General features: G+C 37.3%; 1 protein-coding gene across 1 annotated transcript; it reads left to right on the top strand.

The window, feature by feature from the left end:
• Positions 1 to 494: 494 nt before the first annotated feature.
• Positions 495 to 22,840, top strand: LOC127655587 (histone-lysine N-methyltransferase ASH1L-like; the record flags this gene model as incomplete). Its single annotated transcript, XM_052143480.1, has 12 exons — positions 495 to 680; positions 4,840 to 5,519; positions 6,530 to 9,908; positions 14,721 to 15,381; positions 15,520 to 15,614; positions 16,437 to 16,510; positions 17,052 to 17,094; positions 17,405 to 17,507; positions 17,626 to 17,728; positions 19,697 to 19,764; positions 19,919 to 20,094; positions 22,815 to 22,840. Coding segments are annotated over exons 2-12 (5,205 nt in total), but the record flags the coding sequence as incomplete, so codon positions are not given.
• Between the last annotated feature and the right edge of the window lie 2 nt (positions 22,841 to 22,842).

The raw sequence follows: 22,842 nt of genomic DNA, 5'->3' as shown, positions 1-22,842 counted from the left end.
ATGATCTGCGTGGAATATATGTCATAAATGAAAATATTGATTATACATATTGGAAAATAAAGTATTAAGTAAATATCATATATTTTTTTTTTTTACTAAAATGGCGCATGCTGGTCTAAAATGACATTTCAATTACACCCTTGTTTATCAATTGATTATCTGCCATTTCGGGTATAGATTATTCAGTATCATATTCTAACACGTGACTGACTGTTTAATGTTTATCACTGCTTTGATCCGCTCTTTGATAGTGTCGATAAACCAGTATCCGCTAGGGTGTTAAACGCAGGCGGCCCGATATGCTGCTGTTTACATGTCTCTTTTCTCGTGTTATTGGTGGGTAAATTTAGAACAAGTTGAGGACATCAGCTCAGTAACCGAGCACATAAGCATGGTCATTCCTCTCCTCATCGGCTAACTTTCGTTCTGGCTATCTGGGTACACAATGTACGAGCATGCTTTTGATGTAAAACAACTGCGCAAGAGACGGGAGGGGGGGCGAGAAGAAGAAGGGGGGACGTGAGTATCGTACGGTGTTGCACAATGTTCATCTTCATGGGTGCTTCGTTTCGCGCAATGGACACGCAACATCCCTCAATTTATCGTTTCAGCTCGATGCGCACACTTGTAAATTAGCTGCTCCTTTTTTCTTTTTGAAATACGTCCTCTTTGCGACCTGGGTAAGTCCAGTCTCATTTCGTTAAACACTATAAGATTATTGTTATTGTTTTCTTAAACCTTGTTTTAGAGCACATTTTTACAAAAATGTCATTTGAAACTGGACATTCATTTGTTAGGCCGTCGCGCAGACGTGTACGAATAGGCAACGATACTTTTTATCGTAATATAGCCTACGCACGTACATATCCCTTATATGATGTGTGGGTCTTTTAATAATAACGGTACAGTATACACTATAGCATATAACAGCTCAGGTCTTAACAGTTGTCTTTCTAGACAACTTTATATCGATGTCTGGGGCAGCCCAGCTGTAGATAACAGGACCGTATTGACATCAACGTATTTCCTTCTAATTCTATCTATAGCGAAGGAGCAGTAACTTATGGCCCATTAATCAACTCGTATTCATTCTGCATTGACACGCTGTGCTTGTCTGCTCTAGCTGTGAGACAACTAAAACATGATTGTCATTGGCTCTTAATTGAGTGTCCATATTTATGTGGGTCTTTTTACTTATCATATAATGCTCTCATTATTTCTGCTATTTTTGGAGAACCAGGCTATATCTAGGTCATAGAGGAGCCTTTAAAATTGAAACAGGTTTATCCTTTTGTTTAGTTTTTTTTAAATGTGGCATTTGGATTTTCTGGCAAATCACTGCCAATTGAGTCTAAGTCTCTTCAGTGAAAAAAGTTTTCTGTTGCCAAATAGTGCATGGGCAGTGCTCAGTGATGTAATTTGGTGTCCTTCAGACTGATGTATACTTTCACATTGGACTGCAAAAGACTGACTAAGAGTATTTGACTGAATCTGCTTTACGAGTAAACAAGAGGAATACTTAACAGGTCTGCATACAGGTTAACACCAACCTGTCAAAGGATATAAAAGTGCAGAAGACCAAGTTGAGTTGAGAAGTATAACATAACAGATATTACTGAGATAACATACATAATCAAAAACATAGTGAAACCTTATGACTTCCTGGAGACTCGATGCACTTGACGCCAAAGGGCTGAATCAAGAGCACATCGGATAAAGACAAACAAAAGGGGCAATGATCATTAGAAAGAGTATTTGGTAATCAGAGAGGTAAAGAAAAGTTAACAAGAGATGACAAGAAGTGTGATTGTTGCTTGTTTGCAAAGATTTCTATCAGCAATACCAAACACAGAGATAGTCAGATTTTGAGGGGAGAGCATATGGTTTTGATTTACTGGGAAACAGTGACTTATTTAAGGACTGTTCAGTGTGGCCTGCTTTGTGAATGCCTTAGAGATGGAGAGTAAAAGAGAGCTAATTATATATTGAAAGGAAAAAATATTAACCAAACCAGCAATAAAATAAATTAAATGAAATGGGGAGGAGATGAGAGGAAAGACAGCAAAGAAAACTCAGGGAAAGGAAACTTAGTAGAAAGGAAGAACGGTGAGGAGTTACAAGAAAAATTAATGATTGTGGTAAATGCTGAAAAGTAGGTTTATGTCCCAGGGAGAGAAAGACCCTCAAATGTCCTTCTCACTTTGCTTCTGAACTGTGCTACTAATAGCCACAGAGCTCCCTCTTCTGCACTCTTCAATCACACACACACACACACGCACGCACGCGCACACACACGCACACACATTGTACTTTGCACTCTCCTCTTTTCAAGCGTTCCTTTAGGATTGTTTTCTTAGCACCAAATCCTAAAGGGGGAGCTGAGAAGATTGCACTTATGAAACTCTGCTGGATTGTATCCTCTTAATAAGAATTAGGCAAGACTAAAACAACCCACAAGAGGTGTTTTTTTTACTAGCTAGGGCCAGTCATTAAAAAAATGTCTTATAATTATTATAGTAAGAATTCAAGATCAGCAAGTGAAGCTTTACCTCATAGTCTGTCAAGATTGTCAATATAAGTGTTGATTATATGGGAAATGATTTGAATGAATCTAGTCAACAGCCCACGAATGGCTCAGGCTACCGATCCTGGCCTTTATTAGTGTGTTCCTCCCTTCAGGCTGGAGGTCAGCAGTTGGATTTTTATGGGTCCCCTGTGGAAGTTTACACACTGAGGTCATCATTCGGAATCTTCCATCGAAATGACCTCACTCTGTGTGGGAAAGCACCTGCCTTTCAGACAACTCAAAACAGAGTTTCAGTCAGCTTTTCTAGAAGGCAGTTGCTGGGGATTTTTACATGGGCTGTCCCGAGGGAATTGGTCTATGGGATATTGAGATGTATCTTGCTGTTCGTGTACTGCATCACGTAGGTTAAGTGATTTATAGATTCAGACTTGAAAGTAGACACTCCCTGGCTAACCTACTTCTCTTCTTGACAGTTACTGGAAAACGTATTGTCAAAGATAACATCAAGAGCCCATTCACTATATTAGTGAATTATATTATAGTGGGGAAGGGATATTACTTGATTGCTTGTGTAGGATTAAACAAGATCTAATACTTTAAAGCAACATTCTTTGTGAGCTGCCCTTCTATTACTCCAATTTTGGAAGTAGATCTGAACTGGTATCTCTGTTAGCGCAACAAATGGAGAAACCAGAAACAAGCTTATAAAATGCTTGTGTCCATGTCTTCTGGGAGGCCAGAAATCACTGCATTTGTAAATCAACAAACTCAGTTAAAAGTAGTAATAGGATGTTCAAGGTTTCCTTTTCAGGTTCCAGTACTGTCAAAATTATCAATAACATATTCCTTTAGCATTTGCATTCGCATTGGCATGTTCAGAGCCAGCTGTACATGCTTTGATAATCCATGCCTCTAAATTGAACAGTAAGTATCTGAACCAGTCACACACAGCAATATCTGAGGTAACTGGTTGGGTTGGGAACTGAGAACCGGTTCTTATTCTGAATCGGTTTCATTTTCGTTTTTAAATACCAGAACGATTTTGTGATGATTTTCAGTTTTGGTTCAATTAATGGTTCTTGAATGTGCATTTCTGTGCTGAGGCAGATGGAACACCATACTACTGTGTTTCCTGCTGCACTGTTCGGCAGCAGTTCTACGCCTCTACTGAATCTACATGATAGCACTAAACACATAGCATGACTTTCATAGCAGTGTAGTCTGACTTTCGAACGAATCACTCTAGTGTTCCGGTTCCTTTGAATCTACAACATGGAACAGACAGCGTTACAAGTGTAATCTAACAAATTACTCTTATGAACAGTGTTAGGTAAGATTCTCAAAAATAGTAATCCACTCATTACTTCTCCAAAATTGTAATCAGATTACGTAAATGATTGTTTGATTGATTTATGGATCAAAGTTATTACATTACTAATAACTTCACTTCTATATAAATCAGTAACTGTAATCTGAATGTAAAGCCAACGTATGTAATTTCAGCGACATTAGCGCCACTGAACGGAATTGCAAAACATATTTCAGAATATGCCACTCAACTTCAGTTGTTCAAACAGTCAGATAGTTCTGCCTTTTTATAGTGCCACTGAGACACAGTGTTTACAGTTTTTGAGAAAATGAACTTATGAATGACTTGCTTATTGTTGTCTCTACATTTTAAATTGGGGAGAATAAAGTATTTTAACACTGAAAAGTTACATAATTCAGCTATGAATTGTAATGCGTTACACCACTTTTTGACTAAAACTAATAAGATTACAGAAATTATTTATTTGTAATCAAATTATACCCAACACTGCTTATGAGCCAGTTCTTTTGAAATCTACAGTGCAATCTTAATAATTGTATTTCATTTATATCTTATTTGTTGTATCTGCTCTGATGAAATCATTTGGCAGCAGACTGCTGAGGGTAGTAAATGTGAATAAAAGTGCATTTATTTCCAAATATTTCTTCCTCAAAAGTAAGAATTGTTAATGGAACATTAGGGATTCTAAATCGTTTAGAGGAATCTGCACTGGAATTGTTAAATTCCTTACAAATCCCATCCCTAGTAACTGAACAGTGGAGTTTGACATTGCAGTCTGTTTGGGCAAAGGCTGCATTTTTGTTGTTTGTCTAGTTTTACCTTCTCTGTTTCTAATCTTCTCACATAGCGCTGATGTTTTTTGATGAAACATGTTGAATAAAATGTTGTGTGTATCATGTGATCTTTCTAATTATCTGACTTCAAAGTGAACACTGAATAATGTTGCTATGACTCTGTCTTTCTCATTTTCACTATTTTAAAGCCCCTTCCATGGTACCAGTACCTTATTACTCTCTTAGTCATCTAAGAAGATAGAAGAGCATTAAATCAGCCAGATAAACATCACCTCCTCACTTAAGTTGAACAGTTATTATTGTGGAACGAATCAACCTCATCTGATAGGAGGTAGACTTTGACACAAGTACTTCTTTGGTTACCGTCCACATCAACAACTACTAAGTTCAAATGGATAAGAAAAAACAAAAGACAGCACTTCCACCAAGACCGGAGAGAGAAGAACAGATTGAGAGGACAGAAGACAGGAAGAGAACAAGAAAAATCAAGATGGCTGAACAAGAAGCTTTCTCAATTAGCACTAAGGGTGAACCTCAGCAGCAACAGACCAGGCAGGAGGAGTTAACAAAGTCTGACCAGTCAGAGGGAGATGGAAGAATTAAGTTAGGGTTTGGAGCTAAACGAACCAAGAAGCCTCCAAAGAGCCTTGAGAACTTCATATGCAGGCCCACAGTTAGGGTCTCTCAGAAGCTTACACATGGAGATGGCCATGGTTCATATGGAGCTGAAGCGTCCAGTTCTGAGCCCACAGGGGCCAACAAGTCACATCGAGAGACTCAGAAAAAAGATGGTTCAAGTTTGTCAACTACATTGCCCACTTCATCCAAAAAAGCTGACTCTACACCTGTCAATAAACCCAATAAAAAGGTAAGTCTGTCTTTCTTTCTTTCTTTCTAGCTTCCTTGCTCGTTAGTGTCCTTCATGGTTGTACATATGAACAGTTAGATCATACCTACGCATACAGTGTGTATATTTATATCGTCCTCAAAGAGTGCATTGGATCATAACCATAGTTTTAAGTGTAGACTATATTAATTTAGCTGAAGGAGATTATTTTGACCATATCTTAATTTAATGCCCAATGTCTTTTTGAAGTTCTTAAAAATGGTAATAGTTACCTATTCTTGTTACTATTTGAATCAGTATCTTACCATATTTAGCCACCAGCAGTTTGACATTTCTTTATCTATTTTTACATCCCCTAAAAAAAGTAGCTTTTGCTCACTCTATCTTCTTTTCTCTCTGTTACAGCCCCCTCTCTCTCTCTCTCTCTCTCTCTCTCTCTCTCTCTCTCTCACACACACACACACACGCACACACACAAAGAAACATGCAGTTGGAAGTCATCTGTGTTCTGTTATTAATTTTGTGTTGGTTTTTATGATCAACAAACAGTTGCTAGAAAGACTGCTAAATATATCCATCCCATTTACTTTGTGCTTTTATTAGAATAGAATGTTGTTCATTTGCTCTCTTTTTGTTCAAGTGTCATGTATCAAATTTTCCTTCCATCCCTCGTTTTCCACCTACCTTTTCTCCTTATGTTTAATTTACTCAAATCTTTCTAAAACTCAGACCTGTCTCTTAGTGGCCGAGTGGTTACACAGAAAATGCTAAATAAAAAGAATTAAAAACCTTATTTACCATGGCTGTGAGTGATATATAATGATAGAGCATCTTTGTCAAACTGAGTCAAAGGCAGTCGAAGACATCGGTAACTGAAGGGTGTCGGATGAGTGAGGCGATTTATTTCAAATTAACAGTTCAAGCTGCGTTTGACTTAACTTTACGGAACATCCTTTAGTGACCTAAATGGCTAAAAATGTTAAAAGATTTCCTGATGAATTCTGGTCAGCACATGTCCTTTCTTCCAACAGGCTACACCAAAACAGACAAGGAAGACAGACTCAAAGTCATTATTAACATCAGATGGACCTTCGTATGCAGTTCAACCACAGACAGATAGCAAAGTACCCCTTTCTGACAGGATAACACCTTCCACCCCACTAAAGCAGACTTACTCGCCTCCAGCTGCTCCTTCTCCACCCTGCTCATTACAGCAAAACTGCAGTCCACAAGACAGCACCCAAGTTTTAAATGTTCAAAAGGAAAAGGGTGAAGATCTCTCTCCTGGGGCAGCAATGAGTGCCTCCCTCAGTTCAAAGGATATGATGCTGAAAGCTAAGGAGTCTTCTTCAAATCTTGAAAATGACAGTGAACGCACATTGTTTTCAATATCTTGCAGTGAGGATTCACTGCCCCTAAAGCAAACATACTGCCCTCCAAAGAAGACCTCCAAAATCAGAGAGAGTAATGTTGAAAAGGTTTTGAATGCAAATGGGAACGAGGATAGAGACTCTGCAAGTTCCAAAAACATGTATGGCACAGAAACCATTAAAAAGAATGACGATAATGGTTTAGTTCATCAGCCAAGTTCCTCTATCAAAACACCATCACTCCTTCCTGCTTCAGATAAAAATGATGTTTCATCAACTCCTGAAAACAGCACTTGTACACCAGTGTTACCAGAGAGAAGAAGAAAGAACAAAAAGCGTAATGAAAGTGGAGCTATAGATGATACAAGAAAAATTACCATGGAACCTACCCAAACTATCACTGTTGCTGCTCATTCAAAGGATGGCAGAAGGGTGGGGCATATAATTGGCAAGAATAAGAAGAGAGCTAGGCACCGCTCAATCCAGGAAGAAGAACAGTGTTCCTCTCAAACTACCAGCTATTCAGACTCACATTTTAACACTGACCTTCCTTCCACTGTCAAATTATCTACTGATGAGCCTTTACAACCCAAGCAAATCCCCAACTCACAGAAGAAACAAAAAGATGTTAAAATGAAGAAGACAGCAGATCAAGTGGAGAAGATGGATCTTGTGAAGATTGCTAATGTTAGTTCCACTGCATGTAAAACAGTTTCTCAAACATCTAAACTTAAGAAAATGCCTTCAATGCAGTCCTCAAATGCATTGTCATCACCGCAGTGCAATCCAAGAATAGTTAGAAGACCTCCTAAATCTAAACAGCTGGAAAACCCATCGCCCAGATTGGAAATCTCAGCCCTTGAGCCCAAGCCGAAGAAAAGGGGTCGCCCAAAAATGATCAGCTTGGATGAATGTCCTCAGGGAAGCAAATCTCATAAGTTTCCTACTAAGATCCCCATACTAGTGCAAAGAAAGCGAGGTCGCCCCAAACGTTCCTTCTCTGTCCAGCCACAAAGTTTGGAGTCACAAGACTCAGTATCTGTGAAGAAGAGTGCAGAAGATAATGTCAAACCCTCCTTGTTCAAAGCTAAATACACTTCAATGTCCAGCAAAAGAAATAAATTGATAATGAAGACAATTATCAAAAATATTAATAAGATGAAAGTGAAGAAGAATCAAGTGCTAACACAATTTCTTTCAGGCCAAAGACTGCAAAAAAAAGCAAAGTTTGGTCAGAAAGATAACGACGGAGATGCAGACTGTTCTGTTTCAGATGCTACAAACACTTTATCCACATTGGTATCATCTTTTCGGGGGAAACTTGGTCCACAAATTAATGTCAGCAAACGTGGAACTATCTACATAGGAAAGAGGAGAGGTCGTAAACCGAAATCTCTTAGGGAAAATTCTTGCCAAGCCTCTGAACAAATGCTGTTTAAAAATTCTCAGCATATGGCAGAATCTTCAAATCAGTTGAACTCTTGGTCCACTCCTGGGGAACAAAGCCATTCATTTGATAGCCAGTCTGCTTTGGGCTGCTCCCCCAACTCATTTAAACATCTTGAGAAATCAAAATCTCATTCCTCCTTGCAATCAACACTACTTCCTCCAGCCACAAACCAATTAAGTTCTGTTGGGATGCAAGACTGCAGAAAGGCACACCTTTCCCAATCCGTATTGATGGAGCAAAAAGGACTCAAGTACAAGTGCCATAGAAAAGGTCATAATTGCTTTAGCCGTGATAAGATTAGGAGACATAAACACAATTGTAAGAGAAAGTATCTTCAACTCAGGGCCAAAAGGCAAGACCCAGCCTTTCTAGCAGAGGTTGAGGACTTGGTGACCAGACTCAGTGAGATCAGTATTGGGCATCATATTGCTCAGGAAGGGAATGAATTGAAAACTGCTGGAAGAAAGAGTATGAAAGGGAAAGGTCCCCCTCATGTTCTTCAGTGTCTGCCTCAAAACCTTCACCATCCAACCATGTTTCAGATCAACTTCAGTGGTTACTACTCGCCTCAGTCTGACTTTTCCCGCGACTCTCTGCATTATGTCGGAATGGGGGATTTTAAAAGGAACAATGGATGCCCCTCAGAGCCAAGTGAACATATTGTCACACATTGTCCGGTGGTGCACAAACTTGGGTTTCCATTGTCAGGAGGTGGATGTTACCATCCACCCTACAAAATGCCACTCTCAGCCACCTCCTTTGGTTTTGGACTTTACAGAGGATACCCACCATCTGCAACTATTTACCCTTCTTCACCGTTTTTAGCCTCTTATGTACACCCCTACTCCAAAACTCCCATTTTAAGTCCATCAAAGTTCCATAAAAGGAAGCACAAGTATTTGAAACGTGACTCTGTGTTTTGCACTGGGAAGCCACAGGGGACGTACCCTAATGTAACTTCTCATCCTTCTAGTGACTGGTTCAGAAGAAATACCTGGCAAAGGGAAGACAACAGAGAGCAGGACAGAGATAAAAGGCTTGTTGATGACAGTCTTAGTAGAGGAAGTGAGAGAGAAGGAATAGAGTGTTTTGTAGGACAAAGTAGACTCAGAAAAGACTATCTAAACAGAAGGGTTTCGTCCTCCATTTCCCCGTGCTCTTCCTCAATGCTCACCAAAAAAGCAGACAAACACAAAACTTCACTCTTATCGTATATAGGACCAGCACACCTGAGACCGAAACAAAAGGTAAGGTGGGCAGAGCATCAGCAGCCATGGAGGTGGAGAGGCAGTGTTCAATCAGAGCAGAGTAACATCTACCTAAACCAAGAAGCTGAGTCAGGGTACCAAGGGGAGGAGGACACTCAAGAAGGTCCAGAGAGTGATGAAGACCTACCATCACCTCCCCTATTAAACAGAACAGTCAGCCATCAAACTTTCCTAAAGAATTCCAACCTTACCAGAAGTGTGTACAGTCAACAGACAGTCCAAAGGGGCTTTGGTGAAGTTCGGTGTGCTTCAAAAGACTTGATGAGACCTGGAAGAACACTGATAAAGGAGCCGTGTTCTTCTGGAGACAAAAGAGCATCAGGTGAGCGAGATTATCTTTTTTTATATAGAAACTACATTGTAATAAACAGAGAACTATGGGTCTGTTCCAAAACTTAATCAATGGATTATAACTATATTTAAAATCAAAATTTATTTTGCTATGTCTGCAATCTTGGATTTCATTTTCATGAAGCTCATCAGAGTGCATTCTGGGATTTCATATGATACATATACATATGATGATACTAATTTGGCCAAAAAATTTCAAATTTGTTCTGAAAAAACTTTCTGTCACCGGGGTGGGCTTTTGTGGTCTTGTCAAGTGAACAATGAGCTTCTTCTTTTACTGAGGAACTGACAAGCCATCATGCTGATCTGAACGTTTTCATCAGCAGTCGCACTCAGCCGCAAATCCTCACAAATGCAGATTGTAATCCATAGTGATTCTGTCACCAAGTGTTTTTTCTGGGGTTCTCCTATACTGAAATAACTAATAAAAGCAGAAAGTGGAGGCACTACAATCTGTTTCTGTGGAAAGTAATTTCTTTAGTAGCTGAAGCTGCATATGGACATGAACTTTCTACAGCAATCCTCAAGGGGATAAACACAAAATAACACACATTCACAAGGTAAATTTACTCCATAAATCACATCCTAAATCACTCTATTACAAATGTTTATGTTCATGGTACTCCTGTTGTTATTTCCGCGAGCTCCAGGTGACAGGGACCATTTTGTATCAGCAAGTGTGACATATCTCCGAATAGGGATGGGAAGATATATCAAATTTTTTATATATTGTGAACCAAAAAAATAAAAAACCATATCAAGGCATACTGTAACTCGATATTTCCAAATTTGCAGCATTGTTTTCTGTCCGTGTGATAATGTAAATGAAATGACCCGTCAAACATCATAATCTCTCTAATGTTTGATTTTATCCCTACTGCGCTTTTTTCTACACTGTTTACAGGGTTCACACAAGGTCCCGTTAAGTTCTGGAATACCTCAAAGAATTGCCTTGTTTTGATGAAAAGTGCTTGAGATTAAAGCGGATTGTTTCCTCTGTGTAACGTGTGTCCATCAAAGATTAGAAGCTCTCCACTTTCATTTAATATTGTGTTTTAATATACTTTGTGTTCTTTACAGTCAGATAAAAAAGTAAAAAGAAATCATAATTTTAGTAACCACAGAGCGGGAATGCGCTGAGGAAACCTAGAGATTCTCGTTCGCTGAACCAGAGCACTGTGAGCCGCTCGTTATTAATGTAAATTGCAATGTTATTACTTGTAAATTGTACACATTATTTCATACATTAATAACCTTATATCATTATTATAAATACAATTTCATTATATAATATTCATTAATTTAATTTAGAATTTGTATTTTTACAAAGTTACATTTTGATTATAATGATGACAAACAAATTATTAAAATATAAATATACATTTTAAATACTTTTTTCTGGACAGGTTCTTTTCATTTCTATTGCTTGTTCTGCACCTGATCAGCCTTTATATAGCCCACAATATTTGAAAGATTATTCTTTGTGATCTTTTCTTAAAAATATCTTTTTTCTTTTCAGAATTTTTTTTTTTCTGTATTATCTTTTCATTTAAGTGTTATTATATCGAATCGAGATTACATTCCCTTTCACTATCTGTATTTAACAGATTTGTATTTGTACATATATATATATATATATATATATATATAGTATTTTATGTCTTATTGTGTATTCCTATATAAACTTATATTTTCTATTCGCTTTTTATTTTTATTCTATTTGTTTTTATTATCTCTGTCTTCTTGTTGTATTGTTTGTGCATTGGAAGCTTCTGTCACCAAGACACATTTTTTGTATGTGTAAGCATACTTGGCAATAAAGCTCATTCTGATTCTGATTATATTGAATCATTAACCTCATATCAGATATCAAACCGAATAGTGAGATAACTATACCGTCCCATCCCTACCTCCGACTAAAGAGAGCAAGATCTCCGCAGAACAGTCGACAAATGTGACAACCTCTGCCAAAATTGAGTTTGGAGTCTGCTAGTATGATGTCAGCTTAAGGCAACATATTACTTAAGTCATGTATGGAAAAAGTAGGTGCATTCTTTTTAAGGATATGTCCTAGCACAATTGTAAGGCACTGGAAATCCTTTATCTACCATTTAAAGTAACCTTTTGTTCCTATTAACTAGATGAAAAAAAATGCTTGGATAAATAATTACAGTCTTTTAGAAAAATTGAATTAAGAGTTATTTATTTTAGATTTGGAGTCAATTTATCACCCACTGTTTTACTGATACGTACCAAAATGGAGCGGCTCAATATTGCTCTGCGCACACATGCTTAAACAGATTTTCTTTGGCAAAGAATCTGTTTAGAGGTCCACTGAGAGGCACTGTATGTGGTCTCACTTGTGTTTAAATGTTGTTACACATTTGCTGTGTTATGTGGTATCCTGGCATTGATGTTATTAGCATTATGTAACACTGTTGTTGGCAAAAGTACTCCTGGATAAATTAACTGTAAGATGGAGTGATGTAAGATCTAGCAAAATCCAGTGCATTCCTTTAGTGAATGAAAATGTTATTGATTACCAAGTTAAATTTGCATTTGCTAACATTAACAATATCTGTATTGCTTTATTGGCTCTTCAACCTTAAATTTAAGTGAAAAACAATCAAAAGACAGAAAGAAATGTAACAACGAGAGTTGCTGTGTACACAGTTTTTTTTTGCTGCAAGAGAAACAATTTTAGAGGCAAAAACAACATAAATTTGGCTAATAACAGTAGCATAGCAGTAAACATATTGTAAGAAACAAACCTCAGGATGTGTAGAACTTGTCAACAGTGGCACAGGGACATGTGATGTTGTATTATGTGTGGCGTCTGTGTGTCTTTGTGCTTGCAGTTTTACTGTTTATTAGGTATTCCTGCCCATTAATGAAAAAGTCAAAGAACAAATCATGTAACTTACTGAAAATATAATATAAGCAGATATGGTCAATAAGACATTATTTTTTGTCTTGGAACACTAAAGGAATGTTAGAGAGTTTGTTAACCTTAGTCACATTTCTCTTTCATTGCATGTTTTTTATATATAGTGAAAGTGAATGGTGACTTAGGCTAACATTCTGCCTAACATCTCATTTTATGTACCACAGAAGAAACATTTTTCCATACGAGTTTGGAACAACACGAGGGTGATTCAATGATGATAGAATGTAATTTTTTCAGTGAACTGTCCTTTTTAATAGTCTTTACTTATAGACCCAGTCAGACAGAGATGTTTTTCTGTTAAAGAGAGCCACCCAGATTTCTGTTATACATTTAACCATTATAAATTATATGCTTATTTTGTCATGTTCCTGCCAAAGAATTTCCATTTAAAACTCTGCCATAGACCTCCTGTCGGCCAGTTGCCAAAATACTCCCGTCTGTTTGAGTTGGAACGGTTGAATGAGAAAGAGCAAGCATTCAGCGGCAGTAAGGAAACGCGGTGATGCTAGGGAAAAGGAAGAAATCTGAGCATGGAAATGTACAAGTGAAAGTAAAAAATGATTGACAAAGAATAGGGGAAGGAATGCTTTTATAAACAATAGAGAATATATGCCAATAACACATTTAGTAATCAGAACCAGATGTGCCCTAAAAGTGCCACACTTGTGTATTTGTCTAAAAATGTTATATGAGTATATACGATAAATCAGCTGTTAATTTGGGCTCACACTGTCATTCAAAGGTAATGTAGATTTCAGACGGTCTATGTCTGGCTGTCATCCAGACACCAGAAATAGCAACTCTGTAGATGTTTGAGGAAACAAGTAAACAGGCTATATTACAATACCAAACTGAATCCCATTTTTTCAGTCCCGATATAAAGCTCTTTTCCAACTTTCTATCTATCAGAGATTTTAGAGAAATAACTGAAAAGCAATATTTAACATACTACAGTATAAAGCCTTTTCCCATATTGCCTGTCTTCATATCCCGTAAAATTGTTATTTTATCACTGTTGTAAATCTGCTCCAGCACACACCTTGTCGTCATCTCACAATCGCTGTGCTGGGGACCCAGGGCTTGGCTTGCTGTGGAATGCACTCCAGTGGAGCTCTGTGAAATTGATTTACTGTAGTATCTAAATAGCAATACTGGCAGAGGAGAGGAATTTGCAGTAAGAGAGAGTATATTGGCAGTATTATTCCCATGGTCAGGATTATGCCAGTTGCTTGTCAAAAACATCCACGCATACATGAGTAATAGAACTTGTCAGAAGCTTTTTGTCTCAAATGTTCTCTAAAAGGGATTTTCCTTCTTTCCTTCCATCGCTGTAATTTTTTGCACCAACAGTAATTGTAATAATTGCTTCATTCTCACCAGCAAAATGATTTGTCAGTGACTGATGTTATGTCATATCATTGTGGTAGTTGTAGTCCTTATTTAGCAACTTCTTAGCAAATTACATTCTGAAAAACACAGATACTTTCAAATTCACATTTAAAGTATGGTGTCATTTATGTTGTTGATCAAAATGAGCAAGTTTTGTTTAGGTAATGCCTCTCAAAGACCTTATTTTGCCTATACATCGAAAACTGCTATTCTAAAAGCTCATTGCATATTCCTGAGGGAATCTATGGTAAATTAGCTTTCCGGATGGCCTTCAATTTGACGTCATGATTAGCTTTATTAAGACAGTGTTGTTCAACTTTGCTTGCCTGACAATGCAATGGAAATATAATTTTGCAGAGGTAATGAGAGGAAAAACTGAACTTGAAACTTATGACTGACTTTTGATTGGACTGTGTGATTGCTCACATCTTTACTCTTGTTTTTCAGAGAGTTTCCAGCCTGGCGGTCAACTCTTCAGCGTGCGACATCAACACGGTAGTCACTCTTTTACTAAAGGACAAGAGAGAGCAGGAAAAGAGACAAGACACAATTTAAGTCGGACTCTCTTTCAGGACTCTCTTATCAGCCCCTTTGCCTCTTGTACTGCCCCTAAAAACAGCCTTTCTCATTCAGACAGTGCTAAACAGACTACACTGACCAAGGGTAAGCCTAAGCATGTTAGCAAACCTGAAACCAATGTGAAGAGAAGGGGACCTGGGCGACCAAGGAAAAACTCTGCACCATGTTTTTCTCCATTATTATCAGCTGCACCATTACATCACAGAGTAACAGAGAGTACAGCAAAACGGAGGAAAGGGGAAAGAGATGACGACACAGTTCTCGATGTAATTGAATCCGTTGCTCAAGGAGAGAAATGGAAAGGAAAGAAAAGAAAAGATGGGGGGGAAAGGACAGATGGAGGGCAGGTAGATAGGGGTGAAGGTGTACCTGTGAGACAGGAGTCGTCCCATTCACACTTTGATCCATCATCACCCTATCAGGATCCATTAGTTTCTGTACACAGCCAATCAGAGAGGAGCTCTACCATATTACCTGACAAGAAATATGAGTGGGCGGGGCTTTACTCAGATGTGTATAAAAGCGTGGAGTGAGTTTTCTCTTGAATCTTTCATGCATTTTTAAACAAGTTTTAAAAATATTTGTTTAAAAGCAGGCTGTATTTACAGAACTGTCAAGTGTGAAAGTGTGAAAAATCAACCTTTTCTCTGTCCACTTTCCCGCAAAGCCCTCCTAGTCTGTCCCCAGAAGTAAACACAGAGTGCCTTGAATATGATCCTGAAGAAAATGAACATGGCCTCCTTCCTGCACCTATACACGTAGGTGAGTTTGTGTCTGTATGTGTCTGTAATGGTTCAAATGGAAGTCAGTGAAAGTTGAAGTCAGTCTGTGGATTAAATGGCATTCAGTTCACTGTCATTAATGAGCTAGAATTAGTTGTCTAAATGTAGTTTGTATTGGTTGAGTGCATGTAGAGCTCTTCGATCAGCTGTGTATAGTTTGTAAATTCTGCACATTATGCAGATTTCTTTCTTTTTTAATTGACATACTGCATTTGTTAAAATGTGCAGTGTGCAACAGAGAATGATGCATGGAATAATGGGTCCTATGTAATGCCCAAATTTGACTTTTTTAATTTTGAGTAATGCCCAACATAGATGGGATCTCCTTCAATACTGTTTAAAAAGCATCCCAGGGTGATACGGTACTTCAAGAAGTTGGTTGAGAAAATGTCAAGAGTACATTTCTGCAAATTCTAGGCAAAGGGTGACTACATTGAAGATGCTAAAATATAACACAGTTTTGATTTATTTTGGATTTTGTTTAGTAACGACATAATTCCCGTAGTTCAATTTATGTTATTCCATAGGTTTGATGACATAAATATTATTGTAAAATGTGAAGAAAAAAAATATATTATAAAGAATGAGTAAGTGTTTCAAAACCTTTGACCCAAGTGTATGTGAAATAGTATTTCATAAAGTGATAACTAGATCACTCACATGCAGTGTGATGAGGTCATGTGACTTCAATGTTGCGTACTACTGTTTGAAATGTATCTTACTACTGTTTGAAATGTATTGTTTCAAAATGACTTGTGACCTAAAGTAATTGATTAATTTTGAACCCCTATGTTTTCAACAGGAAAGTATCTGAGGCTGAAACGAATAGACTTTCAGTTGCCCTATGACATATATTGGTTCTGCGCACACAAAACGGTATCCCCATCACCCCCCACTACCACAATTTAATAAGTAATAGTTCACCCAAAATAAATTCTGTCAGACTTTACTCCAAATCAGTTGTTTTACAGAATGCCCAAAAAGCTTGTTTTCATTCCGTGGCAGCATATAGTGACCAGTGGCTGTCAAGCATTATAAAGAGTAAAAACACCATGAAAAAACACCATCATAAAACTGACCATACAACTCATACTCTATATTTTAAGTCTTCTGAAGTCATACGATAGCTTGTTTGAGGAATTTAAAGTGTTATTTACTGAAAGTCTTCCCCTATGTTGTAGCTCTCAAATCTAATTCACACTTCAGTCACAAGATCAGTCATAAGACGGGAGAACCAATGATATCAAATACATGCCAATGTCATTGGTTCTCAATTGAAAGAAAATCATCAGTTTTAAATGTTATTAAGGTGAGTAATGATGATAGAAATGTCAATTTTGGGTGAATTATCCCTTTAAATATTCTCTATTTTACATTGTTGCACAGTACATGTGACACATATTCTGCTCCACTACAGGTTCATAAAAGATCACATGCCCCACTAAAGACAGCCACATCCAGTGAGTAGACTTGCCTGGTAATATTTGTAAGTTTGTTGGTGTGTATTTGCAGTTGTGTATGTGGGTGTGACTGAGGCCTAAATTAGTTCTGTGGAATAAAATTTATAAAAGCTGTGTTGTTTTATGAATTAAGTTTAAGGTTTGTGCTGTAGAGTAAACTTTGTTGAGGTTGAATATTCTGTTTTATTGTGCCTTCTTAACTTCACAGCCTGTAAACTGGCTGTATAGAGGCAGTGAATATTGTGTTAGCAGCTTAGCCGTCCTCATTCATTAACATGTCCTTCTTTTTCTCTTGCTCTGTCTCTTTGAGATGGGCCTGTTGGTGTAATTTCTCTCACTCAGACTGACGACAGTCCCTGTACACATCATAAGGACAGTGTTCCTCAGGACTGCATTGGTGACAGCCTTAATAGGTAAACACACCCATATACAAGCACATTGACTGGGCAAAACATTTACCACTGAGTTGAAAGCAAAGTAGTTCTCTTAGTTATAATTTGATGAGTAAACATAGTTTTTTCTTCAACTCAGAAATTACAGCTGTAGACTGCCTTCAGAGGAGGTTGGAGAGGAAATTAGTCAAACAAACCTTGATCATAATATTCCCAATCAATCTGACCCTCTGAAACAGCAGGTATGAGGCACATTAAGATACAGATTCACTCCTAATTCAATTTCAACATGCATGAATATGAATGCATCTTTGTGACTTGTTCCATCTCAGTGGTTAAAGGAGACAGATCTCTGTTTATACTTGGTAGCAACATGCATCTTAAATGCATCTCCTGTGACTATGTGTGTTTGGATTTTGAGGGAAGGGTCTCTGATTTTGTGACTAAGTACATCACTTACATCTGAGTATACAGTGTCAAGAAAAAGTATGTGAACCCTTTGGAATTAGCTGTTTTTTTCTCACCTTCATCAAAGTCAGTAGTATAGACAAAGCACAATGTGCTTAAGCTAACAACACACAAACAATTATAATCTTTCATGTCTTTATTAAACACACCCTATTAAACATTCACAGTGCTGTGGAAAAAGTAAGTGTACCCTAGGATTTATTAACTGGCCAATTGTGCTTTGGCAGCTATAACCTCAACCAAGCATTTCCAGTAGATGCAGATTAGACTTGCACAACGTTCAGAAATGTTTTGGACCATTCATCCTTAAAGAGGTCATTCCAAACATCTCTATTGGGTTAAGGTCTGGGCTCTGACGGGGCCACTCCAAAAGGTGGTTTTCATTTTTTTTAAGCCATTTTGTAGTGGATTTACTTTTAGATGTTTAGGGTCATTCTCCTGCTGCATCACTAAACCTCTACTTAGCTTCAGCTGGCAGGAAGCAACCCTGAAACTTTATTCTGTTGGATATCTTGATAAATTTGGGAATTAATTTTTCCTCTGATGATAGCAAGCAGTTCAGGCCAAGCCGTCCCAAATCATGATGCTCCCTCCACATTACTTCACTGTTGGGATTATGTTTTCATGTTGGTATGCGGTGCCCTTTTCACGCTATACGTAGTGTTGCGTGTTCTTCCCAAACAATTCAACCGTAGTTTCATCAGTCCACAAAACATTTTCTCAGTAGAGTTGTGGAGTGTCATGGTGATCTTTGGCAAACTTCAGGTGCATTGCAATGTTTTTGTTGGAAAGCAGTGACTTCCTTCATGGTCTCCTGCCTCTCGTAAATGAGATTTTATCTCATTGTACGTTTTATCCTGGTTAAATAATGGTTACTACTACTACATGGACACCATGACTGTTTAATGCTTTCCATATAGTAGACTCATGAACAGAGATGTTAAACAGTTCCAGTGATTCCTTCAAATCTTTAGTTGTCACTTTAAGATTCTTTTTTACCTTATTGAGCATTATGTGGTGTGCCTCATTGAGTCATCTTGGCTGGACGGCCACTTGGAAGAGTAGCCACTGTACTAAATCATCTCCATTTATGGACAATTTGTCTAACTGTGGACAGATGAATATCTAAGCTCTTCAAGATAACTTTGTAACCCTTTCCAGCTTTATGCAAAACAACCATTATTGATCGTAGATCTTCTGAGATCTCTTTTTCCACAGAGGCATGGTCCACGTCAGCAGATGCTTCTTGTGAATAGCAAACTCAAAATGTTTGAGTGCTTTTTATTAAGCCAAACCCACATGTCCCATCTCGTTTCAATAGATCTAAGGATTCACTTTCTACAGCATGGTTATGTTTAATGGTATGTGTTCAATAAAGACATGAAAGATGATAATTGTTTGTGTGTTGTTAACTTAAGCACATTGTGATTTATCTAAATTTGTGACTTTAATGAAGATAAGATCACATTTTATGAGCAATTGCTGCAGAAAACAAACTAATTCCAAAGGGTTCTTATACTTTTTCTTGCCACTAAAAATGCATGATAAAGCACAACAACAAAAAAAAGAAAAAGAAAAAAAGTCTAAATGTGTTTCAAATGATCCAATCACACAACATTTGGACCCCATTTACAACTGTGTTTAGTGCTGAAAAATCGGATCAACCGATATGTTAATACCAACTCTAAACACTGTCTTAGTGTAATGTTCTCTGTCTATTTAGTAAATGACTTTATTTGCAGGAGAGAGGCAGTGATGCTGAAAATATTCCTTCCCCTCTTTTGATGATGCCCTTGTCGTGTGAGGAGAGGCAAGAACACACATACACAGTGCTAATAAAAACCTTCTCTATTGCTCTTTTTTCCCCTCTTTATGTTTTATGGCTCTTCTTTTTCACATTTTTAATTGTCTCATATTTATTACATTTGTTCTAACATCTTTTATTTGCTTTATTCCCCTGATAGGAGTTTCATCTTGGAACATGGCATTTTTCTGGTGAGAAACTATGAGAAAATGAGAGAGAGACAGGCACTGCTCTTGAAGGAGGGAGTGAGAGAGCAGGAGAAAGATAACAAGGAAGATGGAGGGAGCAGCAAAAGTCAGAAAGAAGTTCTTGGAAACACCATCAACACCAAGTCAGGTCCAGCATTGTGTGGATGTAACATGTGTATGTTTGAGTGTGCATCATTTCTGTCAATATTGTCACTTTGTTCTTAGCTCTTAACTCTATAAATCCTGACATATGAAAGTATAGTCAGAAAATGCTAATTTTTTCTGTTTTTTAACATAGACACATTTATTCTATTAATAAGATATTTCATGCATCAGGCTTTAAAGGTCATTATCTTCCTGAGACCCAGCAATTAATTTTTGTATTGGACTTTTGTTATTTAGGTCCATATATGACACATTAGCAAATCTTGTGTGTCTTAAGAGAACTCCATTTACTTTTCAGAGATACCAAATGTTTGGGAGTTTGGCCATGACATATATAGAAATGTATGACATTACATTTCAACACATCAAATCAAATATGAATAAAAAAAATGTCCTGGCTCTCAAGAGGTTATAGTCAGATGGCATTTTAATATAAAATAATGAGATCTTTATTATGACGGAGTAGGCTGCATATCTAAAAAAAATATCTAATATCAGTTCCTACTTGAAATATATTATATATTAAATTAGTAATAATATGTAGATACATTTGTAAAGCTCTGTTTTGTGTGTGTGTGTGTGTGTGTGTGTGCGTGCGTGTGTGTGTATGTGTGTGTGTGTGGCCAGCATGAATAGAATGTGCCGATGTTTGAGAGATACACCTCAAAGCCTGTTGTTTCATATTTGAATCACAATTTTCATTATGGTTTTTTTCTATAAAATAATGTAAAAAAATTTAACCAAGCACAAGTTGCCTCAGTTCAGCAAATACTCATTTTGAAATAGGGTACAATTTGGATAAAGTATATCAAGATTGATTTTTTTTGTCTGTTTTATAGAAAATGGGACAACGTAATTTGAGTGAAAATAAATAATAATGGAAGGTTGTTAAAAAAGGGGGGGGGGGGGCCTTTTAGCCCACACTTGGGGTAAAATGCCCACAGGGGGTTTAAAGAGAGATTGTGTAAATATAGGAACACTAGTTATAGGGCAAAATTTGTCAACTTAGGTAAATACATTTGAGAAAGCAAGATGCTTTTTTGAGTAACAAATTAAGATAATACTTATTCAAGACAACCACTTCAGAAAAGGGTTAAACATTTTCTGTTAATTTCAGTCACATTTGGCATTTCAACAAAACAAATTAATCTCCTTTGTTATTGGATGAGTCAATGTAAGCCCACTTTAAAAAAAATTCAAAACAAATTTGCCCCACTTAAGTTTTATTGGGGCCTTTAGCCCCTGCAACAGTGGGGCTTTTTACCCCAAATACTATCCTTTCACTTATTGAACAGTTTTTCACGTTTTTTTTATTTTTATTTATTTATTCACCTTGATCAAAACCAAAAATGTCAGAGTATTTTGTCAAAAAAACAAACAAACAAACAACAAAAAACGTCTATGTTAACGGCATCTTCTCATGTGAAATGAGATAAAGTGCTTTGATGCATTTTTACTCTTGAGCTGTGGGTTTACTATATACAGAGTATAAGACCAATATACAGTAGTTTATACAGTAGCAAAGTCTGCATCATATTGTAAAACAATCACAAAACAATCCATACTAAAATGTGCAGCACAAACTGACAAGGTTTGTATGATTTTCCCACATTTGACACTAATAATTAGTTCTTCAAGCGTTTAGCAATAATGGTTTCTATTCATCTATCTCATTATTATCTCACCGTGACAGGGCAGTTCAAGTGACTAAGTCAGTGTCATTCATGTGTAAATGTGGGTAGTTATGTTCAAGTTGTTTATCATGTCTGATGTCAGAAGTTTGCGGATGTACATCAGAAGCTGGTTTTACAGCTTAGTTTCAATAATTGAATAAGAAAGTTACAAGTTCATGTTACAGAACGTTTTAATAGTACAATGAACTCTCTTATCTCAAAAGATCAGGGGAAATAAGATTCCTCATGTTATGACCCCTTTAATATTATACATCCTAAGTGTGTGGCTAAAGTGAATTTGCTTGGCAGCAACATACCGAAGTGTATGTACCAGTGCATGATTCTAAAAGACACTTACTGTATATTAAGTGGGACAGTCTGTTTATAGTGCTTTGTATGACCTGAGGCAGTTTCTTTATGAAGAACATGGCATCAGCTACATCTCTCCTCTTGTCCTCTTTCCTCTCCTCTCCTCTCCTTCACGCTCAGCAGGCCATAGCTCTGGATCAGCTCCCAAAACCACCTCAATTCTATTTCCACTCAGCATTAGTCAAAAGGGCAGAGGAGGACATGTGGTTAATGGCTAGCGTGGTTGGCACGTACAGGCTACTGTGTCCTGTTGAGTTCATGGAAAAAAAACATTAAAGTGCATTCCGATTATTGCATTTCAAATACAGTTGAGAGAGTATGAGAGACTTAGATTTGAGTCCTTTACTCAAACCGGATCATTGAATAAAGGTGCAGTTAAAGGGACAGTTACACAAAATTAAAAATTCTGTCATCAGTTACACACCCTTATGTTGTGCCATAACACAAAATGAGAAGTCTGGCTCAGTCACTTCCAAACGTCTGCTTTTATTGTTCCACAGATGAAAAAAGTAATGGGAGTAAGGAACAACATGAGGGTAAATGATGACAAAAATTTTTATTTTTGGGTGAACTATCCCTTTAATGGCTGATACATGTTTGACATGTATCATGTCAATGCAATACTTTTTATGTAAATAGATGTGTGTTCTCAACATTACAGACCAGTGCCAGCCTCAATTGAGTCCACA

The sequence above is a fragment of the Xyrauchen texanus genome, chromosome 15, assembly GCF_025860055.1.
Source record: "Xyrauchen texanus isolate HMW12.3.18 chromosome 15, RBS_HiC_50CHRs, whole genome shotgun sequence".
Taxonomy (NCBI): Eukaryota; Metazoa; Chordata; class Actinopteri; order Cypriniformes; family Catostomidae; genus Xyrauchen; species Xyrauchen texanus.
This window is presented reverse-complemented; position numbering and strand designations above follow the sequence as displayed.